General features: G+C 42.3%; 1 protein-coding gene across 1 annotated transcript in view; it reads left to right on the top strand.

Moving 5' to 3' along the window:
* Positions 1–12,785, top strand: part of CTNNB1 (catenin beta 1) — a 32,995-nt gene that overhangs the window by 12,088 nt on the left and 8,122 nt on the right. The window contains exons 2-8 of the mRNA XM_054019576.1: positions 9,647–9,706; positions 10,222–10,449; positions 10,645–10,898; positions 10,993–11,231; positions 11,312–11,513; positions 11,894–12,038; positions 12,634–12,737. Of these exons, the coding sequence (XP_053875551.1) occupies positions 9,694–9,706; positions 10,222–10,449; positions 10,645–10,898; positions 10,993–11,231; positions 11,312–11,513; positions 11,894–12,038; positions 12,634–12,737 (1,185 nt within the window). The 5' untranslated portion in view covers positions 9,647–9,693. The remainder of the gene's footprint in view (positions 1–9,646; positions 9,707–10,221; positions 10,450–10,644; positions 10,899–10,992; positions 11,232–11,311; positions 11,514–11,893; positions 12,039–12,633; positions 12,738–12,785) is intronic.

The following is a 12,785-nucleotide window of genomic DNA, read 5'->3' as shown; positions in this document are numbered from 1 at the left end:
GTAAGCGCCACCCTGAGTCTGCACCCCATAGCCTCTCCCCCTGCCCCAACCCTGATCCTCTTCCTGCCCTCCAAACCCCTTGCTCCCAGCCTGGAGCACCCTCTGGCACCCCCAGCTGGAGCCCTCACGTCTCCTGCATCCCAATCCCCAGTCCAGAGCCCCCTCCCACACCCTGCACTCCTCATTTCTGACCCCACCCCAGAGCCCGCACCCCCCCCCAACCTGAGCCTGCACTCCATTCCACACCCAACCCCAATTTTGTAAGCATTCATGGCTTGCCATACAACTTCTATTCCTGGATGTGGCCCTCGGGCCAGAAAGTTTGCCCACCCCTGATCTATACTGTGGACAAGGCTCCCGCAGCTGGGCTTGTTCTAAATAGTCTTGCTTTCTGGCAGTTTTAATTAAATAGTTAAGGATGTGGCAGCCAGATTTTTTTTTTTTTTAAATCTGACTTCAGGCTCCTATTAGTGTTTCTACATGTATGTGGTCTATAGATAGACACAAAACTAAAGAATTATTTGACTACATATAGTCAGCTGTTATGTGGATAAGTGTTCTAGGGATTGTTTTGATAATCTGGAGAGTTAATTTGCATACCACCTTGCAGCCTTACCTGCCTGATGTATGGGGGGCTAGCAGTGATCAGCATTGCTGCTAACTTGTGAAGAACCAGTGGTTTCTGGGGGTCCTTTATTTTGGGACAATGAGTGTCAGTGATAAGTCTTGGGACTTAGTTTATTAATGCTAAATACTAACCTGTTCCTCAGTCATTAAGGGATCACACCTTTCTCTTGTATTTGAGAAATGTAGCAAGTCAGACACTTCTGAGCCAAGTATTACTTTTATTTCCAGTTGGGGTGCATACTTGGGTCCTGTAAAGAAGGTAGTGCACATCTACAGAACTCAGAATTGTCAGAGCAACAGGGCGTTCCCTGGTAAATAGGGAAAATGGGAGTTGCAAAACCAACAGTTTCTACCATATTTAATCTTCCATTCAAAGAGTGATGAGCCCTCAGTGTTGCAAAGAGGGCACTCTAAATAGAACTGCTCTGGTGCCTGGAGGCAGGCAGGCAGCACCAGCATTACTCACTGCTTTGCTAGCTGCTAGTAGCAGCAGTATGAAACAAGATCAGTCAGTTTCACTGCAGTTGCTCAACCATCTAAGCACTGGAGGCAAATAACTGGGTCCTTCTTGGTGGAAGGGCCCAAAAAATTAACAGTAGAATTCTACCCTCTTAAAACAAAACCCAACAACTTCAGAGCAGGAAGGAGGCTCTGGAAACAGAAGAAACCAAGCTTCCCATAAATGGAGGTGGAACATCTTATCCGGAGGTTGATCCAAAAATGGAACCCCAAGTAGAGTCCAGAGACTGCTTTCTGATAGGTTCTCTTCTCTTGCAATCAGAAAACAGATTAACTAGAAACATGTCAGTGACCCACCATAATTCAGTGTATTGCATTTTTTGTGTGTGCATTTGACTTGTATAGGGGGAATAAAGCCTTGGTAGCTGTAATTTACAGTAAGTAGGCTTAGTTGTGCTAATTCACATCTAAGTTGCTTTGTCTTCCTAAATGCAACTTCACTGTGACAAACTGTGTTGACTGGTCAGTGTGGGGCTACGTCTGTCTTTGTGCATTATTAGTGGTGTTGCCTCTCACTATCTAGAAAACTGAAATAAGGGACGCTCATATCAAACTGTCAAAACCCTTACGTTTGTAAAAAGCTTTTCCAAAATCTTAAAGCCAATAGACTTGTTCCCATTTATAAAACAAATATTTGGCTCTACGGGTATGCTGTACTGCAGTCTCCAAGCATGGGTAGACGTCATGCTAGCTCAGATCATGCTAGCATGTTAAAGTAGTAGTGTGGAGGCTGCTTAGACCCAGGAAACTGGGTGAGCTTGAGAGCCCCAGCTAGAATGTCCACACAGCTATCTTTAGCACACTAGCTGGAGCTGAGCAAGCAAGAGTCTGTCTACCCAGGCTGGGAGGCTTGCTCCCAGCTGCAAAGTGGCCATACCCTAAGGCAAAGGTAGTCAATAATAGGCAGTCAGTAGACCCCCCCCCCCCATGCTTTAGAACTGACCCTGAAATCTTTTTACTTGTGGTTTTTTATTTTCTCCTCACTCCTTGACCCCAAAAAAAGACTACCCCTGCCATAAAGGAACAAGGCTTGTATCCTTAATGTTCATGATGCAAGGTTAATAAAACTACTTCTTGCATTAGAAATCTGGATGTACCTGGTACCTCACATGTAAAACTCCATGGCTGTCTTGAGTTAGTAGGTTTATGACTTCACAAAAGTAAATGGGGGGAATGACTTTTGGGGGAAGTCTCTAAACTTTCTGAATAAAACACTTGTTATACTTCCTATAAACAGATGAAAAATTCTTTGTTAAAAGGTGATCTGCTAAGGGTGGAGGAAAATATTTGGGTGTGTCCCTCTGCTATCTTGACATTAAGGCTTTGGGGAGGGGGGGGGGAATCAAGAGATTGTCCTTGGATTCTTTACCTTTTGGAATACTGATACTGGAAGACTTGGGAGGTGGGTCTCAGAGGCTGGAAATGAAAGGGCAGCAGAACTGAGTAGGTACAAAAATCTTCTGATTAAAATTTCCTCTCCCCCTTTTTTCTTTTTAAACTTGAATATTATCAAACTAGCTCTCTATTTGTAAGTGTTTTGAGGCTAGGTAGATCTCAAATTACTAACTAATTGTAAGCTTAAAAATGCCTTTATACACTGCATGGTATTAAGGACAGCTAGAAGTACACGGAATACTCTATATTCCAGGTAAGCAATTGCTGTAGTCTAAACAGGGATGTTGCACAAGGGTGGGCTAGCTTAGAGCTTTCAAGGTGTGTACATCCTAAGAAACCATCTCTCCTGTAGTGACAAAGTAAAACTGACTGGTCCTTTCATTGCTCAGACTGAGAAATATTCATCAGGGAAAGAAATGAAACTGAAGACTGACTGACATTAGGGTAGTGACAAACTTTTGTTTTCCAAAAAAGCCTTTGAATCAATGTCCTGTAATTCCTGGTGGAACATACTACTTTGGTGGACACCCAACAGAGAAGTTAAGTACAGAACATCACAGTTGGAAAAACTAGAATTTGTGAATATTCAGCATTTGGAATACAATAAGATTATTAGGAAGCCTTACTAAAGAGCTTGCCTGTATGCTAGTCTAACATGACACTAGCTATTAGTAGGAAATGTCTGAAGTTTGTAGTGAGTGATGACTTTCTCATACTGCTGAGCTTCATTTGCCAGGAAACAGTGAAATGACAGTAACTGTCTGCACTCAGTGACACTAGGTTTGAAGTAGCTGGTGGGAGCATCTGCTGTCCAAACAGGATCCATAGCAGTTCTGACTCTCTTGCTGTAGAATGGCAACTTGTAGGATTGATTCACTGCTCACTAAAATTCCTGAGGAAAACAGGGGAAGAAGTAACCAGGAATAACTTTTACCTCTGGAAGCATTCAAAACGAGATTGACTCATTCAGCTTCAGTTGTGTTGATCCTCTACACTCGGCATAAGAGTGCATGACACTTCTCTCTAAATTTTACATACCAATTTGGGATACCATAAAATATTTTTAGAATTGGATGTCCTTGCTTAAGGTTGTAGTTATATTCCTGAAAAATGTGACTTTAAGCAAAACTGTTAAAAAAATCCAATTTCCCCATAAGAATTAATGTAAATAGAGGGGGTTAAGTTTCAGGGAATTTTTTTCACCAGACCAAAAACTATTATATAGATATAAACAGTATACATTTTAAACAATTTAATACTGTTCACAGCTGTGATGATTGTGAAGCTTGGTTGAGGTGGTGAAGTTACAGGGTGGAAGAGGGAGGGATATTTCCCAGGGAATACCTTGCTGCTATGAACTAGCACTCCACTGAGCCCTCAAGGGTTAACAGGTTGTTAATGTAGTCTCTCATCAAGGCAGCAGGAACAGGAGGGAGGGGAGACAGCATAGCAGACAGACTCCCACCTTGTGTTTGGGGGGAGAGAAATGCACACTGTCCCTTTAAGTAAGCTGACCCACTCTTAAATGGATCAGGAAGTTGAGACAGTAGCTGCTGCCCCAAGCTTTCTCTGTCCATGTCCCCTCCCTGCTCTATATGGAGAAGGGGTAAGCAGGGGGGGAGGGGGACACCCTGACATTAGCCCCTCTTTTCCCCCCTGCCCAGCAAGCAGGAGTCTCTGGGAGCAGCACATGGCAGTGGGGGGGGAGGGACAGCTGAACTGCCAATTCATAGCCTGCTGGGCAGCTGCAGCACAGGGAACTTAGGGAAGTGGGGAGCTGCCTGTCCACCCTGGTTCCAAGCCTCCACCAGCTAGGTGCCACAGGCTGGTCTTCCTGCAAGCAGTGGACAAAGCAGGTGGCTGCCAAATGAGTTAGAAGGGAGCATTGCACAACTTTAAACAAGCATGTTCCCTAATTGATCAGAAACACAACAAGGTTAACTGGGATGATTAAGTGAGGAGCAACAGAGGGTCCTGTGGCACCTTTAAGACTAAGAAGTATTGGGAGCATAAGCTTTTGTGGGTAAGAACCTCACTTCTTGCATCTGAAGAAGTGAGGTTCTTACCTACAAAAGCTTATGCTCCCAATACTTCTGTTAGTCTTAAAGGTGCCACAGGACCCTCTGTTGCTTTTTACAGATTCAGACTAACACTGCTACCCCTCTGATACTTTAAGTGAGGAGTTACTGTATAAAGAATGCACTGTACCTAGTTCAACCAACTGTCACAAGACCATTTGTTGGACCCATGTGGCTGAAACTTAGCAGCAAAGACTATTTAACAGCAATGTGTTGGTGTGTAGAGCTGTATTAAGGATTCTTAAGAGTGGAGGGAACTTCCATAGTTGAAATGGCTATCTTGTAGAGCAGTCAAAATAGAGCAAAAATGTCATGCAATTTAGTAGTTCGCAATGACTTGAAGTTTTTTCTAAAACCGTGCACTAACTAAAACAGAAAAGACTAAATTACTGCCTAGACTGTAGGATGGATATAGCTAAAACTCAAGCATTTAACTGTTCAAACTGCAGGTCTGATCTTCCTTACCTTTATGCTCAAACTGTTGGCACCCTTGCTAGCTCAACTTACTCTAAATGCAATAACCCTCAGTGTCCTGTTGAGACTGACAAAGGCCTAGATTTTTAGTTACTGCAAAGGCAACAATGCCTAAATATGTAACTGATTTAGGCGCTTAAGCCCTCTTCCTAGGGATTTAGGTCTCAAATCAGTTGGGTGTTGCAGTGCTGAGGGTAGCAATGCCTAAATACCTTGTTTAAAAATCTGTTAAACTACCTTGTTTCACTTTTGACAAAACAATTAAAAGGGGGTATGGTACAAAAAGGACTTCAAAATTCTAGATATAAAAATGAATGGTATGTAGAATTTTTCAGTTAGCTCACTAATGATCATCACTTTCTGTTTTCAGCTGCTGTTGTCTCTTTGCTTATATATTTAAAAAGCAAAATGTTTTACAGTAGTGCCTGGGGCAAACAATGAAGCCTCATTTTTGTGCTAGACACTACAAACTGCCACAGAGCTGGTCATCTAAATGGACAAGACAAAGGGTAGGGGGAAAGATGCCATGTCTATGCATTTCAGATTTGCAATGGTAAAGGTTAATCCATCCTGATTATTGGAAGATGGGCTTCTAGTTCAAAACTTTCTTGCTGATTGCCTCTGAGCAGTAGCATGTTGCCAAACTTTAAGGCCTTATCTATACTAAAAAGCAAAACCATGTTTCTGTAACTAGTTCATGATACTGATTTGGCTATTTAAGGGCTCTTCATGCAGGAGTGTCCTAACAGCACAATGTAGTAAAATCAAGGGATTTTCCACAGGGTTAACTCAACTGGGCTGTGCCCTTAAGAGGCCTCTTCCTCATACCAAATGCTAAGCAGCATGCATTCTGGGAAAAGATGGACAATAGCATCTCTGTGCTTCTGCAGGGGAAAGTGTCTGGAGGTTAATCAATGCCAAAGCAATACATGAGGTGGTGAACTCTTGTGTCCTATTCCATAGCTTGAATTAAGAACTCATTTGCAGAACCCAGGGTGGTAACCAGGCCGTCGGTAGAGGATTGTTCATTTGGGTAGCCTAGGCTGCCAACGCTGTCTTTCTATAACAGGTTCAAGCACTTCATGCTAACTGCTGTAGTTACTAACTACCAGCAATGATTCATGGATGTTTAACAGAATGCGGGGGCAAAGAGGGCTTTTTGTTGCCTGACCTGTTGCCTCTAACTATAGTTTAAACTAATGAAGGGTGGACAGTTCTAGCCTGGGCAGATTATCTGATCTTTGCAGAAGAAACTCCATTCTGTACCAGTTTCAAGTATGTGATAGGTATTCTTTCATCTATTAAATTAGTTTATCTCCTGATAAAAAGATGTTTTAGGAGGAAGAAGTTGGGATAGATCTGCAACAAAGTAACGTAAAAATCTTGGGTAGAACACCTTGCTGCTGGCACATCTAGAAAACTAGTCCTAACTGCAGCAAATGAGAGCTAGTTAAACTTTAGAAGTGATCAGCAAAATGCATACCAATGTACTAAATTAATTATACTATATATGTAGGCTTATGCAATATAAAATTCTAGCATGTGTAAGCATGCACTCTGCAGCCACCTGTCTTGCCTTTGCTTTCCTGAATCTTTTTCAACTCCTTAATTTCATTTAACTAAGGACACTTTGCCTGGTAGTCAAAGACTTTGAGGCAACTGATTACCTCAATAAAACAGGCCCAATATGCTGCAGCTAAATAAAATAAATTATAAATAAATTAATGGAAATATCCTATCTCCTAGAACTGGAAGGGACCTTGAAAGGTCATAAAGTCCAGCCCCCTGCCTTTACTAGCAGGACCAAGTACTGATTTTTGCCCCAGATCCCTAAGTGGCCCCCTCAAGGATTGAACTCACAACCCTGGGTTTAGCAGGTGAATGCTCACACCAGTGAGCTATCCCTCCCCCTCTTAGTGCTGACCACTAGTATTCTTACCTGGTTAAGTACATCTGTCAGCAGTTTTTAAAATCTTAAACATAGATCAGAGGTCCAAGTCAAACCATCTACAAGTAAACAGTCAGGAAATACGTTCCACATATTTTGTTAGGCTTGTCAATTTTCCAGATACTACTTTAACATATAGCATCTCATATTTCTGAAGCTTCAACACTAAACTTGATTAGATGGAAAATGAGACTGTTGCTGGGCTAGTCATTCTGGCTTAACTTGTATTTTAGTTTCTATTCTTGTCTTTTGGAAATAATAGTCTGAACACATACCAAAATGCCATGCAATATCAGAACAGTGGATTTCCTGCAACATAGAAGCTTTACTTTGGGTGGGTGAATCTGGCAGAAGGCAGAGGCTGTGAAGTTCCCTTTTTGTGGGAGCTTGCTTGCATGCACTTGAAGGAATTTCAGCTTTATTCAATCTTTGTAAAATACTTGAGCAATAGTTGTCCAGGGAAGTTTAAAATGCAAATGCCAAATGCAAAACAGGTTTGGTGTGTAGCAGTTGATCAGAGGAAAGCAAAATGTATGGCTTAGTGCTCAGGTTTATTTATGCCATTGGCAATACCTACATAACATTGTGCTTAGCAGTAACAAATATTTTAAAGCAAAATGCTTTCAAGAGTGTGTATACAATTAAGTTCTAAATATGGTCAACTTGCATCACAGTTAATAGGGTTGAATTCCAGGAGCCAGTGACGTTTTTTAATAATTTAGGAGTAGTGTAGACCAGTGGCTCTCAACTAGGGGTCCAGGTCCCCCTGTGGGGCCACAAGCAGGTTTCAGGGGCCTGCCAAGCAGTACCAGCATTAGACTCGCTGGGGCCCAGATCAGAAAGCTGAAGCCCCACCCCATGGGGCTGAAGCCCAAGGCCTTGAGCCCCACCATCTGGGGCTGAAGCCAAAGCCTGAGCAGCTTAGATTCCCAGGGGCCCCCTGTTGCCCCAGGCAATTGCCCTGCTTGTTACCCCCCCCAACACAGGGGGTATATTTGCAGAAAACCAGTCGTTGTGCTGCAGGTGGGCCATAGAAGTTTTATAGCCTGCTGGTGGGAGGGCCTCAAAGAAAAAGGTTGAGAATCCCTGATGTAGACTACCATTTATGGTTCCTGTGAATTGCATTACTCTTTTCAAAAGTTGATGCTATGTTCAGTGTAATCACCTTTTGGTGACCATCTGCTTCTGAAGTAAGGATAGGATTACTTCTAAGCTAATCTTAAGTGTTGTTTTACTAGTATAAAAGGAGATCATAAGGTAAAGTTTCTTCAACTTGTATACTGTAAAAGATGTTTTAGCCAAAGTGGCTTAGTGGATTTTTAAACTTTTTTAAAACTGTATTTAAGATGAATAGGTCTGGCTATGCTTTAATCTTTCACTATTAGACAGTAGTGCAAATTGAAGAGTGAAATATTCTCCTCTAATATCAAGGAGAAATGACGGCCCTATCTCTCTTGTGGCAAACTGAAGTGTTCTTAGTAGCTTTACCCATATGAATGAGCTTGGGGGAAAAAACAGTTCAGTGATTGACTGCCAAATAAGTTTGTCTACACATCAGGAATAGATGGCTGCCTGTCAAGTGGGGAAGCTAATCTAATTTAAACTGGGGGATGGGGATTATGGAGCATTGCAAGCAGATATTGGGTGGGTAAATCTTGCTGTGCCAAACTCAACTAGTGAGGACTTTAGCTGCATGTCTAGTTCATCTTCAGTCAACTCTCCATGACATTGGGAATACATGGGCTTAATGTTTCAACCCTTGTTAAAATTCTGAGGCCTAGATCAAGAATTGTCTTGACTAACTTCAGAAATGAGAATTGAAACACTAATTTGTGATTCTTCAGCATTTAATTTTCATGCAAGTTTCTTCTGGCTGTCTATTATCAAACTTGTTTCCCTAGCAAACCAAATTGAGGTGGGGAGTGAGCAGTAGGAACAGATGAAATCATAAGTCTGTGCACTACTCCGTGGCACACAGCAGACTCAGACTTGGCTTAAATGATCAGTTGAGGATTCTGGAGTGCAGAAGTCTCTCTGTGTGGCCTAGGGATGCAGTTAATGGCTTTTCTCCACCCATGGAATGGTGAAGGATGGCCAGTGGGCCACTAGTAGCCTTGCATAATGATGGCTTACAGTGGGCCTATGCATTTTCCAGGTCTACAGCCTTCCTAGGGGTTAAGGCTTACATAGTGACTCTAGGATCAGAGTTGGAAAGGTGTCCAAGTACTCTTCTTATTTCTACCCTCTCCCCAAGCATGATGTTAATCTGGTTCCAGTTTATAGCTAAAGAATAGAGAAATGCAGAAAATGGTTTCAACATTGTCTTCATGCTTTTCCTCTTGGACTTTTAAGAAAGTTAAATGTTCTGAGATTGCTAGCAGAAGCCAGGATGTATAGTCCCTAATGTTTCCATTCCTGGAGGAGCAGGATTGCTAATGAGTAATGGAGTGCACTGTATACAATGCATCTCCTAACCTGTGGACTGAGATACAGCATTAATATCCTAGGCTGATCCCATAACTTGAACTCCTTTCTCTTACTAGAAACTAACCGAAGCTAGCAAGTTTGTAATTCTTGTGTGTTTTTTGTTTTTTTTCTGGTTAAGGTCTCTGAAGTTCTGCAGACTACAGTTTTGGGAGCCCAGCAAGGAACATGGCAACCCAAGGTATATCTGACATACCACACTCAGACTGAACTTTGCTTGGCTCTGACAAATATTTGGGGCGTGTCCTAACCCTTTAGCTCTTTCTTCCCATTTAATCACTCTGGGACTGTAACTGTTCCATCTACTGCTAAATATTTTTGTATGTGGAAAATTCTTCTTTAGGAAGAGCACAAACCTGTAGACATGTGCTTTTTTTCTCAGTCTAAGAAGTGCCAACAAGGTCCCTTCCCCCACCAAAAAGGCACAAGACTGGTGAATGAATCCCTACATGTCCTGGATGCACCAACAAGAGTTCTGTTGCCCAGTTCTGTTGGGGTTGCCTGTTTTCTGCTTAATGTTCTGCTTGGGTCTCCAGGTAACTGAACTGGCATAAAGTTAAAACCTCATAGTTTGAAGCAACTGTCTCAGCTCTTTCCAAATAAATTCAAAGTTGTTACAATTCATGCTGCATCTTCTTAGGACTAAAATTCACCTAATAAATAAGTGGTCTACATATCAACACTGATTTCTTGCAGCTGACTTGATGGAGTTGGATATGGCAATGGAGCCAGATAGAAAAGCAGCAGTCAGCCACTGGCAGCAGCAATCCTATCTTGACTCTGGTATCCACTCTGGTGCCACAACAACAGCTCCCTCTCTGAGTGGCAAGGGGAATCCTGAAGAGGATGATGTCGACACCACCCAAGTTTTGTATGAGTGGGAGCAGGGGTTCTCTCAGTCCTTTACCCAGGAACAAGTAGCTGGTAAGGAAAATTTCCATTCTATTACATTAACTTGTTTGAATGACTTGCAAACTGACACTCATCTAGTAAAATTAAGATTGCTTAATTCTACGAATGTAAATACCAAATTGACTACTTGATGTCCCTTGTCTTTCTATGCTACTTCTGTCCAGTCTTAAGCAAAATCCATTAAGTCAAATCTTACTTCTGTTTCAGACATTGATGGACAGTATGCAATGACTAGAGCACAGAGAGTGCGCGCAGCTATGTTCCCTGAAACACTGGATGAAGGCATGCAGATCCCTTCCACACAGTTCGATGCTGCTCATCCAACTAATGTGCAGCGCCTGGCTGAGCCATCCCAGATGTTAAAACATGCTGTCGTTAACTTGATAAATTATCAAGATGATGCAGAACTTGCAACTCGTGCCATCCCAGAACTGACCAAATTGTTGAATGATGAGGACCAGGTATATGTGTATGCTCTAGCTTAATGTAGTCAATTTGCAAGGTGTCCTTAAAATGACTAGCTAAAACTAAAAGCTTGCTTCATGCTTCATATAGGTGGTGGTGAACAAGGCTGCAGTTATGGTTCATCAGTTGTCCAAAAAGGAAGCCTCCCGCCATGCTATCATGCGCTCTCCTCAAATGGTATCTGCTATTGTGCGTACCATGCAAAATACAAATGATGTGGAAACAGCCCGTTGCACTGCAGGTACACTACACAACCTCTCGCATCACCGTGAAGGATTGTTGGCCATCTTCAAATCAGGAGGCATTCCTGCTCTGGTTAAAATGCTTGGGTATGTGGCGTATCATTGCAACACTTACCTGTATTTAATACCGATAGGGGTAGGTGCTCACTTCCTTTTGTTTTTTTTAGTTCTCCTGTGGACTCCGTGCTGTTCTATGCTATAACTACTCTGCACAACCTCCTGTTGCATCAGGAAGGTGCCAAAATGGCTGTCCGTCTAGCTGGTGGGCTGCAGAAAATGGTTGCCTTACTCAACAAGACAAATGTTAAATTCTTGGCCATCACAACAGATTGCCTTCAGATTTTAGCTTACGGCAATCAAGAAAGCAAGGTAAATTAATGCATCCAACTTTTTCATGAGCAGATTCACTATTGGCAGTCAGTCTCTGGGCTGTCAGATATGACACTAATGTCATTATGGAGGATACTTCTCCCTTGACATGTAGGAACCAACTACATCTAGAAGTGAAGATTGCTAGGGATCTGGGGATTAGTCCTGCTTTGGGCAGGGGGTTGGACTAGATGACCTCCTGAGGTCCCTTCCAACCCTGATATTCTATGATTCTATGATTCAGCAAGGGTGACAAATACTTTGCCATTGAACAGCCCCTAGCCATCCAGGCTATTGCCCATGCATGTGGAGACTGAATGATAATGGAAAGAAGGGGTCATAACTTTCATCTTAAGCTCTAAATACAATTTCCTTTGCAGTTGATAATTCTGGCTAGTGGTGGACCCCAGGCTCTAGTAAACATAATGAGGACCTACACATATGAGAAACTACTGTGGACCACAAGTAGAGTGCTGAAGGTGCTCTCAGTCTGCTCTAGTAACAAACCTGCTATTGTTGAAGCTGGTAAGTATCAAGATTAGCTGTACCCATGCTAATGGCTGCATGTGTGTATTGTACTCTAGTACCAATACATGCCACCCCACAAGGGTATGAATTGACATTATGGAAAGAATTACACAAACTAAGTATGTAAATACTTCTTAGAAATTAGTGGCTTAGCCTAGAGAGGTGGCTCTTGTCAGAGCCACCAACCTAGTTGAATACTGATAAGCCACTGTGTAGCTTTGATTTCTGCATTCACAAGACTAATGTCATACAATAAGTAATGGAGCAGTCGTCATAATGTACTATATGCTAAGTTCATTTGTCTGCCAAAATTAAAGTGGCTGAAGACTCATGGTTAAGTGTTTGGACACTGATTAGGGAGACTTAAGACTTGTGGCAAACTCTTCCATTGTAGTATAGGAGTCTGTATTATGATAACTGTGGAGGTAGAAGATATCTTGCAAAGTCTGAGTGCCTTTCATTACCTCTTAAATTCAGGTGGATTTGAAGGTGCTCTCTATCTTAGCCCTTTGCAAGATCAGGATCTATAGAACTACTGCCTCTGAAAGGCTGTAGGCTAACACTGAAGTGTTTAACTTGAATCTTGTTCTAGGTGGGATGCAGGCTTTGGGACTCCATCTTACAGATCCAAGCCAACGTCTTGTTCAGAATTGTCTTTGGACTCTCAGAAATCTTTCAGATGCTGCAACTAAGCAGGTAAGTGGTTTTACTAGGGATCAAGAACACAAGCAACACCTTTTGTGT

This window comes from Malaclemys terrapin, chromosome 2, assembly GCF_027887155.1.
Source record: "Malaclemys terrapin pileata isolate rMalTer1 chromosome 2, rMalTer1.hap1, whole genome shotgun sequence".
In the NCBI taxonomy this organism is placed as follows: Eukaryota; Metazoa; Chordata; order Testudines; family Emydidae; genus Malaclemys; species Malaclemys terrapin.
This window is presented reverse-complemented; position numbering and strand designations above follow the sequence as displayed.